Source organism: Micromys minutus (assembly GCF_963924665.1).
Source record: "Micromys minutus genome assembly, chromosome: 9".
Lineage (NCBI taxonomy): Eukaryota > Metazoa > Chordata > Mammalia > Rodentia > Muridae > Micromys > Micromys minutus.
In genome coordinates, this window is record NC_137978.1 from 66,921,492 (window position 1) to 66,936,781 (window position 15,290).

General features: G+C 48.3%; 1 protein-coding gene across 1 annotated transcript in view; it reads right to left on the minus strand.

Moving 5' to 3' along the window:
- Positions 1 to 13,941, minus strand: part of PRKCZ (protein kinase C zeta) — a 96,993-nt gene extending 83,052 nt beyond the window's left edge. The window contains exons 1-4 of the mRNA XM_080921059.1: positions 13,821 to 13,941; positions 10,081 to 10,202; positions 8,901 to 8,990; positions 7,261 to 7,311 (exon numbers count right to left, since the gene is read on the minus strand). Coding sequence (XP_080777185.1) covers positions 7,261 to 7,311; positions 8,901 to 8,990; positions 10,081 to 10,202; positions 13,821 to 13,891 — 334 coding nt within the window. The 5' untranslated portion in view covers positions 13,892 to 13,941. The remainder of the gene's footprint in view (positions 1 to 7,260; positions 7,312 to 8,900; positions 8,991 to 10,080; positions 10,203 to 13,820) is intronic.
- Positions 13,942 to 15,290: the final 1,349 nt, after the last annotated feature.

A 15,290-nucleotide genomic window follows, 5' to 3' on the forward strand; every position in this document is an offset into this window, starting at 1 on the left:
GGTACTTCAGATTGTTTTCTGAATACATGACCACCTCAGCTTCCTCTGGTGACCACACCCCTGTCTACATCTTTGACTGCTCCAGGATGCTCACATCTTTAACCACACTGGCTGGATAGGTTGGGAGGGCAGTGGGTGTAAGAAATGAACAGGCTTGTGCACTGAGACAAGAGACAGACCTGGAAGTCTTTCCTGGCTTCCATGAATGTGCCATACACTTCAGAACCCCCAGGGATCCAACCTCCACCTGGTGCCCCACAGCCACCCCAGTCCCACACAGCCTCCAGCATAACAGTGGAGGGCTAAAGTGGGATGGAGGAAGAAGTCAGACCAGACCCACCAACTTACTAAGGGACAGAGGGAAAATAGAAGTCAAGGCAGCCACCAACTGAGGGCATCAGAACAGTGATTTACTTATAATAAATAAATAAATCTTTTTAAAAGGGGGGGGGGTCAGCGCTGCAGAGATGGCTCAGTGGTTAAGAGCATTGCCTGCTCTTCCAGAGGTCCTAAGTTCAAATCCCAGCAACCACATGGTGGCTCACAACCATCTGTAATGGGATCTGATGCCCTCTTCTGGTGTGTCTGATAACAGCAACAGTGTACTTATATATAATAAATAAATAAATCTCTAAAAAAAAAAATAAAAAAAAAATAAATAAAAGCCAGTGATGTGTATCCACTGAGATGTCCCCACATCCTTTCCCTAAAATTTGCTGGCATGGCCAGGCATGGTGGTATCACACACGCCTTTAATTCTGGCACTGGGGAGGCAGAGGCAGGTAAATCTTTGTGAGTTCAAGGCCAGCTGAGCTCTAAGACAGCCAAGGCCACACAGAGTCTCAAAAAAAAAAAAAAAACCAACAACAACAATAAAAAACAACTAAGAACACATAAAACAAACAAACCAAATAAACAAAAACCCTGCTGGTATGATCTCATTTGTAGATGTGGCTAAGTCAGAAGCCAATAATGGATATCCTTATTTTATCCAGGTGGGCTCTGAATCTCATGACCAGGATCAATAATCATTACAAGATGAGAGAGAAAGAGAACAATAAAAACACTATCAGAACAAATTTAGCAACCTATTAAAAGACATTATCCATCATGACCAAGTGGAATTTATTCACAGGATTCAAGGAAAATCCAAAGTAGAAAATTGTGAGTTCAGAACTGGAGAGATGGCTCAGTGGTTAAGAGAACTTTCTGCTCTTCCAGAGGACCCAGGTTTGGTTCCCACCACACACACTCACATAAGGTAAGCTGACAACTTCTCTTAACTACAGCTCAAGGGGATCCAATGTCTTCTCTGGCCTCCACAGGTACCTACACTCAGGTCCCCATACCACACATGAATAAAAATTTTAAAAATTGCTCAGTGTAACATATCCATTAGCAGGAGTTTAAAAATAAATACATGGTTGTTTCAGTACAGAACAACCCTCGGACAAAATCCAGTATCTTACATGATAAGAATAGTTAACCATAGAAAGAGAGAAGCCAAATCAATATACTAAAAGCCAAAATTTAAAAAATAAAAAAACAAAACAAAACAAAAAAAACCAGTTAACACACTTAACAATAAAACAACACACACTTTTCCTCTAAGACCAGGGCAAACCCTTGTTATCACCACTTCAACAACACGGAAATTCTAGCCAAGACAGACTCAAGGTCCCCACACTGGAAAGGAACAAGAAGAGCCACTGCTGCTAGCAGAAGATATGACCTTAATGTATATGACCTTATGCATATTACCATGATCTTATGTATATGACCTTTTGTATATGACCTTATGAATTGCCCCCAAGTTGTTAGAACTAATAACTTCGGTATTACTACAGTGTTACTGAACTAATTTCAGTAACACTGCAAGCTACAAGGTGGGCGTATACAAATCTCTTGTCTTAGTTTGCTCTCGGCTGCTGTTCCCAAAGAACAACATGGGAAGGAAAGGGCTTATTTCATTTACATGTCACAGCCTGTAAGCTAGGGAAACTAAGGCAGGACCCTGGAGGTAGAACCACAGAGGGCTGCTACCTGTTTGCTTGTTCTCTGCTTAGTCAGCCCTCCTTATACAACTCAGGGATGGAATTGTCCACAGTGGGCGGGGCTCTCCCACGTCAATCACAGGTCAAGAAAGACTTCAGATTCTGGCTTGTGTGGAACTGACAACAACTGACCAGACAAAAACCTTTACCCACTGACCTGTCAATGATGTACTTTCCTGTACTGTCCCCTCTGAATAAAGTTTTCCTACTACTTTGTAAGAAAAAAACACTGTACAATGGACAATCCTAAAAGAAAATGAAAGACTAAGGTCCTATTTATTTATTTTTTAATTATTTATTTTATGCATGTGAGTACACTTTTGCACCAGAAGAGGGCATCAGATCCCAGTATAGATGGTTGTGAACCACCATGTGGTTGCTGGGATTTGAACTCAGGACCTCTGGAAGAACAATCAGTGCTTTTAACCACTGAGCCATTTCTCCAGCCCAAAAAGTCATATTTATAATAGTATTTAAAAAAGAAGAGGAAAGGAAGGTTTAAGAATTAAACAGCTTGTATGAAGGCACTGGTCAGTGGTTCAAGCCTGCTGTGGAAGGCCCTGGGTTCAAATCCCAGTACCATAAGACAAACAAACAAATAACAGCAATAATCCAAACCAACCCTGTGAAAGGAAAACTGCAAAGCACTACTGAAGAAAAATTTAAAACTACAGTTAACAACACTGCTAAGAAGTTAGTACTGGTGCCGAGGGTGAAGGGGTATGTGTGTGTGTGTGTGTGTGTGTGCGCGCGCGCATGCGCGCGCGCGCGTTTTAACTGGTGACTGAATTTAGGCCATTATGTATCCCAGAGAAGTACTCCATCACCAAACTACATACCCAGCACCCTACATTTCTTGCCCTTAAAACTTACTGGAAATCTAAGCACATATCTATAATCCTAGAGGCAGAAAGATCAAAGTTCAAGGTTATCCTTAACTACATAGTAAGTTTGAGGCCAGATTGGGCTATATAAAACTCTGTCTCAAAAGAACAACAACAAAAAGAAAAAGAAGAGGAGGATGAGGAGGAAGAAGAGGAAGAGAAAGAAGAGGAGGAGGAGGAAGAAGAAAAGAAAAAGGAGAAGAAGTAGAGGAGGGGGAAAAACCTCACTACAAAATTACAATAACCATATAAGTCACTTTATACTCAGACAAATGGAATAATATGGCCATCACTCTCCCAATAAGATGCCACTTAAGGGAGATGTGTTTTGCCTCATGTTTTGACAAGGCAAAGACCACAGCATGGTAGCGGGAGCACGTGACAACTTGCTCACATCTTGGTGAACCAGGGAGCAGAGAGCTCATACTAAAACCTGGTGAGCTATAACCTCTAGCTCCACCATTTAAGCCTTTGAAGTCCAGTGTCCAAAGGTTTCAAAATTTCTCTGAACAGCACCACCAGCTCTTATCGGAGCCAAACCTTCAAAAATGTGAGCATATGGTAGGTATTTCATATGCAAACCATGACAAGAGAACCCAGAAACAAATCCTTGCATATACATGAACATGATTAACATGGATGCCAAGACCCTCATTAGGAAAAGAAGAATCTTTTCAACAAATGGCACAAGAAAAAGTTATAACTCTTACAAGACATAAATTACAAGAGCTAAACCAGGCATGGAGGCATATGCCTTTAATCCCAGCACTCAGAAAGCTGAGAGGCAGGTGAATCTCTGAGTTCAAGGTCAGATATACAAGACCTAACCTAAAATGGATTAATGGCCCAAATATGAAACAGAACCCACAAAACTCTGCACATAGCTTGGCAGTAAAGTTATTAGCATGTGATAAGTCGTAATTCCAATTGCTGCACCAGACACATGCATGCAAACACACAAAGCTCAAACTATAAAACTGTAGAAGAAAACTCAAGCAAAAACATCACATCATGGTACTTGGCAACAATCCTTCAGACTCCACATCAAAGGCAGAGGCAACAAAAGAGTTGAAAACAAACAACTTTAAGAAAAATGTTAAAACTATGAATGTCAACAAAAAAAGGGCAATATTCAGGAAAAGAAAGTATTTGTAAGCCATCACTGAGCAGAGACTAAGATGCAGAGTATACAAACAGCCCTAACACTCACCAACAAAAACAGCACAACTCAGGGGCTGGAGAGAGGCCTCAACAGTTAAAAGCATAGGCTGCTCTTCCAGAGGACCTGGGTTCAATTCCCAGTACCTACACAGCAGCTTACAACTGTCCCTAGCTCCAGTTCTAGGGGGTCTGACTCCCTCCCTCTGACAGAAATGAAACATGCAAAACACCAATGCACATAAAATAAAAATAAAGCATTAAAACACAAAACCAGCTCAATTCAAACACAGGTAGGCAAAGGATGCTGAAGTCCTACATACTTCGGATGCTGGGACAGAAGCACTGCTTGAATCCAAGAGTTCAAGGGCAGCCTGGGTAACACTGAAATTCCCTCTCAAAGGGGAAAAGAAAGGAAAGAAAATAAAAAGGGGAAAAAAGGTGATTAAAAACCTAATTAAAGGGCTGGGGAGATGGCTCCTTGCTCTTCCAGAGGTCTACAGCTACAGTGTACTTACATAATATAAATAAAAAACTTAATTATGTGTATTCTCCCAGAAATTTAAAAATTAAAAAACTAAAGGAAGCCAGCCTGTGCTGGTACACACTTTTAATCCCAGCACTCGAGAGGCAGAGGCAGGAGGATCTCTGAGTTTGAGGCCAGCCTTGGGTACACAAGAAGCAAGTGAGTCTTTTCAGAACAGACAAAGCCATGGAGACAGAGCACAGGCTGGGGGATACCACACTAGGGCAGTGGGTGGCTGCTGAAGTGTGGAATAGGGTAGAGGTGGTGGCTGCTAAGCAGTGGGTACAGATGCTGTTTGTTTCCAGGTGGTAAATGTTAACTAAGCACTTTACAGTTAATCGAGTTAGCTTAGAAACAGGTTAGAGTTTGACTAGCCTCAGGAGTTCAGGGGGTAGGAAGGTGATCTGCTGAGATACAATGTGGCACTCCCAGACACTTCCTTGCCCCATGTCAACCAGGTCCTGCAAAGTTTGCAAAATTGTATCCACATCTGTTTTATGTTCTACTCATGCATCCATCCCTCCACCTCACGTTGTCCTAGGATTTACATCTCACCAGGCTGACCCTCCTCACTGACCCTCAACAAAACTATAAACACAAATGTCCTTGCAGACAGTAAAGTCACACAGTTCCCCTGGACAATCAGAACAGGGGTTTCCTGTGTCAGAGCTGGGTACAAGGATCAAGTGGGAAGTGTAACAAAATGCCAATATTGCAAATCCTGAGGGACCCTGTGCTAGGGTCACACTTTCCACACTCCAGAGAAATTCTATACCCTAGTGCAACATCCAGCCAGGGCAGGGTGGTCCATAAGGGAGATCCTGGCCTGTCAATCATCCACTGATCTCAGCAAAGGTTCTATGGTATGTTTGGACAAAAGTGCGTGTCTATCAGAGACGGAGCCACCCCAGCAATTGTCTCAAGGGCCTACTCATGTGAGCAGCTTAGCCCTTCTTAAGACTTAGCTACAGTCGCTGCATCCCCACAGGGTGGTAAGGACCCACCCTCTCACACTCGACTTCTAGTCTTTAACATAGACCCCAGACTCTTATACATTTAATGATAACACTGTATAGCAACAGCCACACCAACACAAGGCAGCACCCTCCCTACCACATCCACACACAAACAGGAAGCCAACAAGCTTGTACCCCTGGGGCAGGGCTGAGACAGAACTCAAACACCTTGAGCTACCCCCTCTTGCCCTGTGAGCTACCTGGAGACTCTCCCAATAACACGAGGTAGAAGATATGAACACAATCTTGTCACCGTAGCAGACACCAGTGAACCCAAGAGGGAAAGCAGGCCAGGGGCTGCCCAGCTAGGGCACTAAACATCGGTGTTTGAAAGTCAGAAGTGAGACAAAGACAACCTCATCTTCCCTCTTCCACTGGCTTACGTTGTTTTTTTTTTTTTTTAACTTTACTGTTATTATATGAGCATGTATTTGTGCATATGATGTGTATGAGCACAGGTACACGTGTGCTATAGTGTTTGGAGGTCAGAGTATAATCATAGAGATGGCTGTCTCCCACTTTGACATGGGTCCCAGGGATTGAACTCACGTCACCAGATGAGAGCTGAGCCACCTCGCCAGCCTCTGCCTTATTTCATTGCTTTGCTCATAGTAGATGACAGGTGCCTGTCCCTCCACAGGACATGGGCAGCCCAGAGGAAACATCAGGTTCCACACACACCACCCAGTCTGCCAAAAAGGCCTCTGAGAAACACTCCCATACAGGCACAAACGTATTTATATTCTCTCTTGGACTTTCTACCCTATGACCCTGAGCTGGAGACAAAACACATGGGCCACCCACCGGCCCCCTCTAATCACACTGGGTTGTACAACTTCGGGTACTTCTCCTTTAGTAACTAGGTAAGCTAGAAGCTGACACTCCCAGGAGCCTTACCATCCCTTAACACCTAAGCATGGCCTCCAGGACAAAGCTCCCCTCGGAACCCGCTACTCCTGAGACCTGCTTTCCTCGTCTCCTACCGCCTGACACAGGGAGACAGGCAGGAAGAGAGCAAGAAGGCCAGGCCTGGGGTGGTCTCCACTGGGGCAGACAGTGCTACAGATGCATATCTGTTTTCCTCCTGGGATAAATCAGGGCACTCTCTGGATCTTCTACTCTGCCACCTAAGAACGGAGCCAACCATGCCTCCCACCCTCACCTTCCCCATTGCCCACAAAGCCCCAGTCAGCCACATCACAGCCACAGAAACGATTCAGAAGCTAGGCGGAGTGAAAAGGGATCCTTGAGGTTACGAGTCCTCTCAGGGTAAATGACTCTGGGTCCCAACGCCCAACTTCACACAGTACCCACTCAATGCCCTGGTATAGTAGACAACAGTTTAACCTGTAGCACATGGCATGTGTCAAGAGGAAATTTAAGCCTACTTAGGCTAGAATGACAGCTCAGTGGTTAGAGTACTTGGCTGCCCATGCAGAGAACTTGGGTTTGATTCCCAGTACCCCTGTGGCAACCCATAAACCAATTCCAGTTTTAGGGGAGCTGATGCCACCTTGTGGCCTCTGCAGGCATCAGATGCTCATGAAGTACATAGACACACGTACAGGCAAAACACCCATATACGCAAAGTAAGACAAATAAGTTTTTAATTGAACACTCACTGTCTTCTCCAGGACAAGGCATGCCCGGTTGTTCTGGGATGCTTGGGAAAACTGGATAAAAAGAAAGAAAATGATAAGGTTAGTGGTTGACGTGTCATTAACACTGTGCCTCAGGGAACGTCTGCCCTGAGTCAGATCAAAGTGTTCCCTCAGTCTCCACAAGGACCTGTTCTTTTTTATTCTTCGTTCTTGAGACAGGCTTTCTCTGTGTAACAGCCCTGGCTGACCTCAAACTCACAGAGATTTGCCTGCCTCTGCCTCCAGAACTCTGGGATTTTAAAGGCACGTGCTACCACCACCCAGCTGAGGACCCTGGAGATGTTCCTCAGCACAAACTCAAAAGCCCAATCTTATTTTCATGTCAAACCCATGTAAGGTTCCAGGGAAAAGGGCTTTTGAAAAACAGAGCTATGGTGTGTGTGTGTGTGTGTGTGTGTGTGTGTGTGTGTGTGTGTGTGTGTGTGTAACTCAGGGAAGGGGGACCAGGAAGGGGGACAACTTTTGGACTGTAAATAAATAATTTAATAAAGAAAAAGAAAAAAATGCAGAGCTCTTAAAAGGAAGATAGCAGTTCTCATTAGTAATGTAACTTGGAAATAAGAAAGGACAGCCATTATCTTGAAAATTGAATTTTAAAAAGCAGCACTAAGAATTAAACCTGGCTCACAATCATCTGTCATGGGGTCCAATGCCCCTTTCTGATGTGTATGAAGACAGAGACAGTGTCCTCACATACATTAAGTAAATAAATCTTAAAAAAGGAAAAGTATTAGGCCTAGGACCTTGAGAATGCTAGGTAGGCTCTCTGCTGAGCTCTAGGATCCATAGCCTCTGCCCTTTTTACTTCGAAAGGAGATCCAGGCCGGCTTTCACGGATTCTATAACACAAGTTTTCCTGGAGGCTTCTCAATCTTCCCATCACCACTTCAAGGACGGGGATTACAAGCCTGTGCCCGCCACAAGGTCAGTGGGTGAAGGCATCTATCAAGTCTGATGGATTGTGGCACGCAAGCACACACGTGTGCACACATGTGCATGCAGACAATAAAGAAGTAGAACAACACATTTCTAATTGAGCAAATTTGCTCTTGAATTTTTATTTTTACGTGTATGTGTGTGTGTCTCTGATTCAATGTATGTATGTGTGTCACAAGCTTGTGGGAACCTGAAGAGGTCAGAAGACATAAATTTACTTTTATAAATACATTTGAATATTGTAAGATTTTATACTGCCAGCCTCCATGTGGCTTCCAGTCATTAGAAGTCGGAAGATCCCCATCATTGAGGGGAGTCCCTCTGGCTACGCTCTTGTTTGGTGCACTCGTCACATGCCAGGGTTGTCTGAGAAAGGGGAACTTCAGCTGAGAAAATGCCTCCATCAGACTGGCCCTTAAGCAAGTCTGTGGGACAACTGTCTTGATCAATGGCTGCTGTGGGAAGGCCCAGACCACTGTGGGTGGTGGTGCCACCCCTGGACAGGGATCTCTGTTTAGATTCCTGCCTCCAGGTTCCTGCCCTGCTTGAGTTCCTGCCTGGGTTTCCCTCAGTGATGGACTGTGATCAGGATGTGTGAGCCAGATAATTTCCTCTCCACAGACCAAGCGGACCGATGAGGAGCCTGCCCCAGCGCGCTCACTTACCGTGAATGATGAGCACTTCATCCCTGCCCTGGCAGGACAGGCGGAAGGCCTCCTCCAGCTCCATCTGTGAGGACACAGTACAAGGGTCACCTAGGGGGTGGAGGCAAGAGGTACGGATCAGACCACGAAGGTGAAGAGGTCTGAGCTACTCAGTGCCCCTGCTCACTCAGCAGTACAGACAGAAGTTTGGGCGGGCAAAGTCTCATCGTTCATGATCCGCACAGAGATTCCAGAACAGCCATCCAAAGCAATGAGCTGATTTTCCCTCAGGGGTCCTGTGGGTCCCTTGTAAGAACCTGTCCACCCTGGAAGGGAGTCATGTTCACTCACAGCCTTGGGAGCTCTGAGAGCGTGTGGGGCAGCACCCCTCTGAGGTGGCCTAGGTTAAGGACGTCTCCCTAGCCCTTGATGGATGTGGAGCTGCACAAACCCAGCCCTGTGTGCCAGCAGTCCTGCTGAAACAGGAGAAGCCATGTGGTACCTGCTTTGCCTGCTCCACTGTCTCTGACTGACGGCTTAGTCAGTGGAAGGAGTCTCTCCCGGCTATCCCCCATCCCATCCCAGTTTCTGATGGGTCTGGATGTGGGAAAGAAAGAGGAAGAAGAAGGAGGGAAGGAGAGAAAAAGAGAGACACAGAAAAAGACAGAGAGACAGAGGCAGAGAAAGACAGAGACACGGATGAAGCAAGAGAGAAAGCAAGAGAGATGGGCAGAAAGGAGGGAGAGAAGAGAGAAGGAAGGGAAGAGAGGGGAAAAAAAGGGAGAGAGAAGAAGCCGGGGAAAAAGGAGGTACAAAGGGAGAGAGATGAGAAAGGAAAGGAGAAAAAAACCAAAAGGCAAGGACCCGATCTCCTGGTTCTTCCAGGGGAATGAAGAGCTAGCCCTTTCTAAACGCCAGGACACTAGAAAGTCAGGTAAAGAGTCAGGTGGGAGACAGGAAATGCACCAAGCTTCCTCCAGCCTCAGCTGAGACCAGAGGTCCCCATGCCGTAGGAACAGTCCCCCTCCCTTTGCCTAAGCTTTTAGTGCTGCCCTTTCTGTACCGGCCCTATTTGCCCATTTGCAGCTGCCCCTACTGAAGAATTCTTGGTTCTACTGAGTTTAGAGGTACACCTTGTGGGGGAAGCTGCCTAGTCAAAGCCCAGCGGGGCTCAGACTGACCGTCCCAAGACTGAGGCTACCTTCACTGTCCACCCACTTGAGGGTGAGTGGGTGCTGCTGGTGCAGGCCACACATGTCTCGCACTTCCTCACAGAGGTCCTTGAATGTTGTCATGGCATCCACGCTGGTAATCAGGATGTCCCTGGGACAAAGAGGACAGGGATATCTGTCACCAGGATCGTATCTGAATGTGACCAAACACTGCTTAGCTAAGTTGCCGATAAGATAAACCGAGATGAAAATCTCCCCACCCCAAAAGACAATGAAAGCCCCCCCCCCCTCACACACACACAAAATAGAACCACTGACCAGCCTTTAAAAACTCATGCAGCCACAGAGAACCAAGTTGAAGGGACAGAAGGCGCCCCCTAGTGGAGGTCAAACAACTGCACCTACTAGGCGCCAAAGGAGAACCTCAGGATGCAGACAGGAATACATTACCTTCGTTTCAGGTAAAACACCGAAGTCAAATCTTCTCCCAAAAGGTGAAAACCAAGGTATGTTACCCAGAGAAACGAACAATTAATTAATCAAAGCAATTCTTGGGCATCCTGGTGGAACCTGACCCACCTCTACCCCGGTGTAGCAATTATGAAAGTCCTGTTTCTTGGGAAATCAAACCTCAGAATGACACCGTCTCTTATCTTTTCATTCCCAGATGGGACTTAAAACTCAGTAGTAGGAGGTGGCTCAGAGACATGCCCTGGAGGAGGGAAATGAGAAGTGGGGTGTTGCTCCCCTATATTCCTTTTAGGGAAGAATAACTCATTCCCATGGAAACTAAGCAGGAACCACACCCTCCCTGAAGCTGCAGTGAAAAATCCACTCATGTCTGACATTCATGGGGAAAAAAAAAAGGCTTAGGAAAGGAAACCTGAAAAATCTCTGGTATAGAAATACTGGCCGGGGTTGCTGCTGATACCCTCTCTGGCTTCCCCACTGGGCTATCTAAACTGGGTCACACAAGTATCTATAAACAAAGACCCTGTCTACTGACAAAATTCAGAGCAAAAGGATCCAGCACCTACCCAACCCTCAACACACTAGCCAGGCTTTCTGGGACCTACTGGCCCATGGGTCTCATCTACTCTGTAGAGTCAGGGATAGATGTTCCATCTCCTACCAAGCCCTGCCAGCCAGCACTTGTCCAGGCCCCCCACTTGTGACAGAAACAGATTCTGCTCCTACTCCCATAGAATCATGGCAGATAACAAAACTAAGGCACAGAGACGTCCAAAGTAGGGACTCCAAAGATCAAGCCCCAACCCCAGGCCCGTCAACTGGAGTCACCTTGACATAGTGCCCACACTGCTCAGTGTACTCAGCACTGCCAGCCTTCCAACTAGGAACTCTGGAAATCAGGTCTGACATCTTTTTCTTGGACCTCTTTCTGAACCCTTAGACACCATCCTCCACTTACACTCTCCAATGCCCAGAGGACAGGTGGACCTTAGGAAGTACCACATGACACTGAACTAGCACCCTGGTCACATGTCCCTCACCCCCACCCCACCCCCATTTAGCAGTCTTTGGAGAGCTTCCCTCATGCCGCACCTCTAAGCAACAGCACCTCACAGAAGTCTGACCCGCCTGGATGGACTACCCACCGGACTGACTCTTGCATCTTCAACAGCCAAATGCAGGTCCTCCAACATGAAAGTTTGTAACAAGAGCCTCAGCCGGAGGGAAGACCCACCCTCTGTGGTGTCTGAAGTTTTGGAATTGTCAAGCTCTCCTGTAATCCCCTGAGAACACAGTGTTGCCTGACACTACTTGAATATAGATGATCACTGGTGGTAGCACCCCTTTCTCAAGCCTCAAAGGACTGGACAGACAACTGGAGGGCAAAAGGCCATCGCTGTCTAAGGACGGGGCTGTATCTTTGACTCTCAGCTGTGGCTGTCACCTCCGTTAAGGCAGAGTCTAACCCTGAGGTCTCAGGACACTGCCTTCCTGGACAGATCATTCCCCCCCCCCCCCAATTTATAACTTTCACAGCTGAGAGAGTATCTCTGCATTTCTCATATCACTGCAAAGGGCTCAAGCTCTGTAGAGATACCCAGTTGGCAGATTTCAGAGTAAGTGGGAGGAAAGCTGTGAAGGAGATTCTTCCAGGGGGAGATGAGAGGAGAAGGGGTACAGGAGGGGTGCAGGGGGGTGGAGAAGTGGGGAGAAAGGAAAAAAGGCAGGAAGGGGTAGAGAACGGGAGAGGGGAGGTAGGGAAGAAAGGGAAGGGGGCGCTGCTTTTGTCAGTTGAGGAAACTGGAGTCAACAGGTTGAATTACACTGCCAGTAACCAAAGTGCTCCCCAGGGGCAAAAGGGAGGGGGGGTGGGCAAGACTGACAAGTCTAGGACAGGGGGAACTGTCCAAGGTGAGCCATTACCCTAAGGTGTTGGCTGAACCCACCCTAAGGGAAGGGTGGATACCTCCCCTGAGGGCCTTGGCTTTAGTTTGGGGGTTCCAGGCAGATGAGACAGTCTGTCAGCTTCAACAGGCTCACCAAAAAAATCTACAAGCCGGAAGACACTGCTAAGGGTTCCCTTTCGGCAGGGGCACTCCAGGCCAGAAGCAGGGCTGCAGATCTGACATCTTCAGGTGGGGCTGGCTGCCACCCCTCAACCCCAAAATCTTTCTTTTTCTGGCTCTACCAGAAACCCGCCTCCAAATCCAAGACCAACAGAAGTTGGCCACAGTGTCCCTGAGTCTGAAATGCATGCCTTCTACCCAGGCAAAGAACCACCTCCAAACGACTACAGCCACTTGTCTCTGTGGCTGGGACGGGCCACTCTGTAAAACTCCTAGGAATGCCGAGAGCCCCGTTCAGCCAGCTACAGGACAAGCATTCCACTTCACTCCCTTTCTCCTGAGAGCAGCGACCCTCCACCCTTGACCTGGGTACTGTACCCAGGTTGCTTCCAGGATGCACAGCACCTAAGGAAGAAGCCATCAAAACCTTAGGCCTCTACCCCCTTCTGTCTACACAGTCAGAGAGAGAGGCAAGATCATGGGATCCTCCAGCCCAGGTTGGGCGAACCAGCCACCAGAAAACCTACACCACCACTCCGCTCTCATCACTCAGTGCTCCCGGGCAACCGTACAGACCACTGTCAAATGCTCACGCCTCTATTCGCCCATATACACACTCCACCCTCTCCCTCCCAGAATCCAGAGCTAAGGGCTGAGGCCAGCCCCACCCCTCAAATCACCTATAGGGAAGTGACATAAACGTCCATCATTCATTCCTGTCCTAAAAACAGGGAAAGACTGTATTCTTTCTGGGGATCTCCAAACAGTTCTGTCGCCAAAACAAAGCTGCGAAAATGTGCTCTAATGTTCCCACAACTTCAAGCATTCTTGCGCGTACTTTACCTGGGTCAAAGGTCTTTCTTACATTTAAACCGCGGTCAATTTAAATAACCTTGGTTAGTTTTTTGTTTGTTTGCTTGTTTATGCACCAGAAATTTTCACAATCTGATGAAAACTTTTAGACCATGCAAGTTTGTCCTTGGTGTCCCTCACTGAGACCACGGATGGGAGCGCAAAAACACCCGCCTACTGTGTGCGCCCAGAGAGAAAAAGCTACTTGGAGCGCGCCCCGCCCTCAAGGTTTCCCTCGGGCCACATAGAAGGGCGCCACGACAGCTCCCGGGGCGCCTGGCCGTCGCCTCCCTGCCTCCCTCGCGCGCAGCACCCCGAATGCCCCGAAGCTCCGCCGCCGTGCAACCCGTTTTGCCCGCTGTTGGGCGCTGCGCGCTCACCCGCCGTAGTGCGCCTTTAGACGGACGCGGCCGCCGCTCCTGTCCATCTTGGGGTCGGTCCTGCTGGGCATGGCGCACTCCGCCAGCCGCCGTCAGCGCTGCGTCCAAGGCGCTCGGGCCATGGCTAGCGGCCCCGGAGCAGGGCCGGGTTGCCAGGCGGGGCAGACGGCGGAACGCGGAAGGGAGCGCGCAGCGCGGGACCGACGGCACCCGCTTCGCCAACTCCGCGGAACTTGGGCGGTGCGCGGGGCGAGGGAGGGGGGCACTGGACGGGGGCGGAACCTGGCCGTTGAGACGGCCAATCCACGGGGCGGGAGCCACCTGTGGCCAATGAGGGCTCCCCGGGGCCGCCACCTGGGCCAATCCTTGGGGGACCGCGCAGTCGCGGTCCAATAACCAGAGTGCAGGCTAAACTACCTGTCGGGCGGGGCGCGGCCACCTGCGGCCAATGGGAGCGCGTACGGTGTGGCTTTGCCCGGCAACGGGCGGCGACCCGAATAGCCCAGGGACAGCCGGGCCACTCCGCCCCGCGCTTCTTAGTCTTACTGGGGCTGTTGTACCGAAGCGCCGGGCAACTTGTTGGAGGTGCGGGTTGTCCGGTGTTTTCAGACCTCGGCATACGAACTCCAGCTGTCCGCGGGGTCCCCGAGGCTGCGTGGAGCTGAGCGACTCGTCAAAGTACGAGTTGGTCTAGCCCTCGGGTCCCAGCCCTGCTAACTGCAGCGGCATCCCCCATCCCCGCCCGGGAAAGCCTGTCTATACTCGCTACCTCTGCTCCAGTTAGCTTCTCGGCCGGACAGATCTGGAAAATCGTAAGGCCTTTCTTAGCCTTTCGCTTTACATTCCACACGCGTGCTTCGTTCTTCTTGGTGCCAGGCACTGAGGCGACGCTGGAGAGCTGAGAAGACGCAGCGGCCCTGATCTTGAATTCTGTGTTCTCCCTAGAAGACACCTGTTGGCAGCCTGCTGGTCATCTTCTTCAGATGCCTTTTTGTTTGTTTTGTTTTTCTGAGACAGACTTTCTCTGTGTAGCTCTGGCTGCCCTGGAGCTCACTCTGTAGACCAGGTTGGCCTTGAATTCCGAGATACACCTTCCTCCGGCTCCCAAATGCTAGGATTAAAGGCGTGTGCCACGACCGCCTTTAATCAAGTAGCTTTTAAAGATTTTTAAAACTTCAAGTAGCTTTTAAAGATTTTCATTTTAAAGATAATTTCTAAAAAATAGTGGCATTCCCATAATCCAATGTTAGAGAAGCTGAGGCAGGAGGACCGGGAGCCATAGGCCAGCCTGGTAATCCCCAGTAATGTCTCAGATAATAAGTTTTTAAACCCTTTGGCCTCAAACCTGGTTTCTCTGCACCTCTGTAACCCCTGTACAGATTCCTGCATTAGCTATGAGCACTCCTTATCCTCACACGCCTGAGATTCCAGATGTTTGGCCCACTGAGTTCTCAGACATTTTTTGTTTGT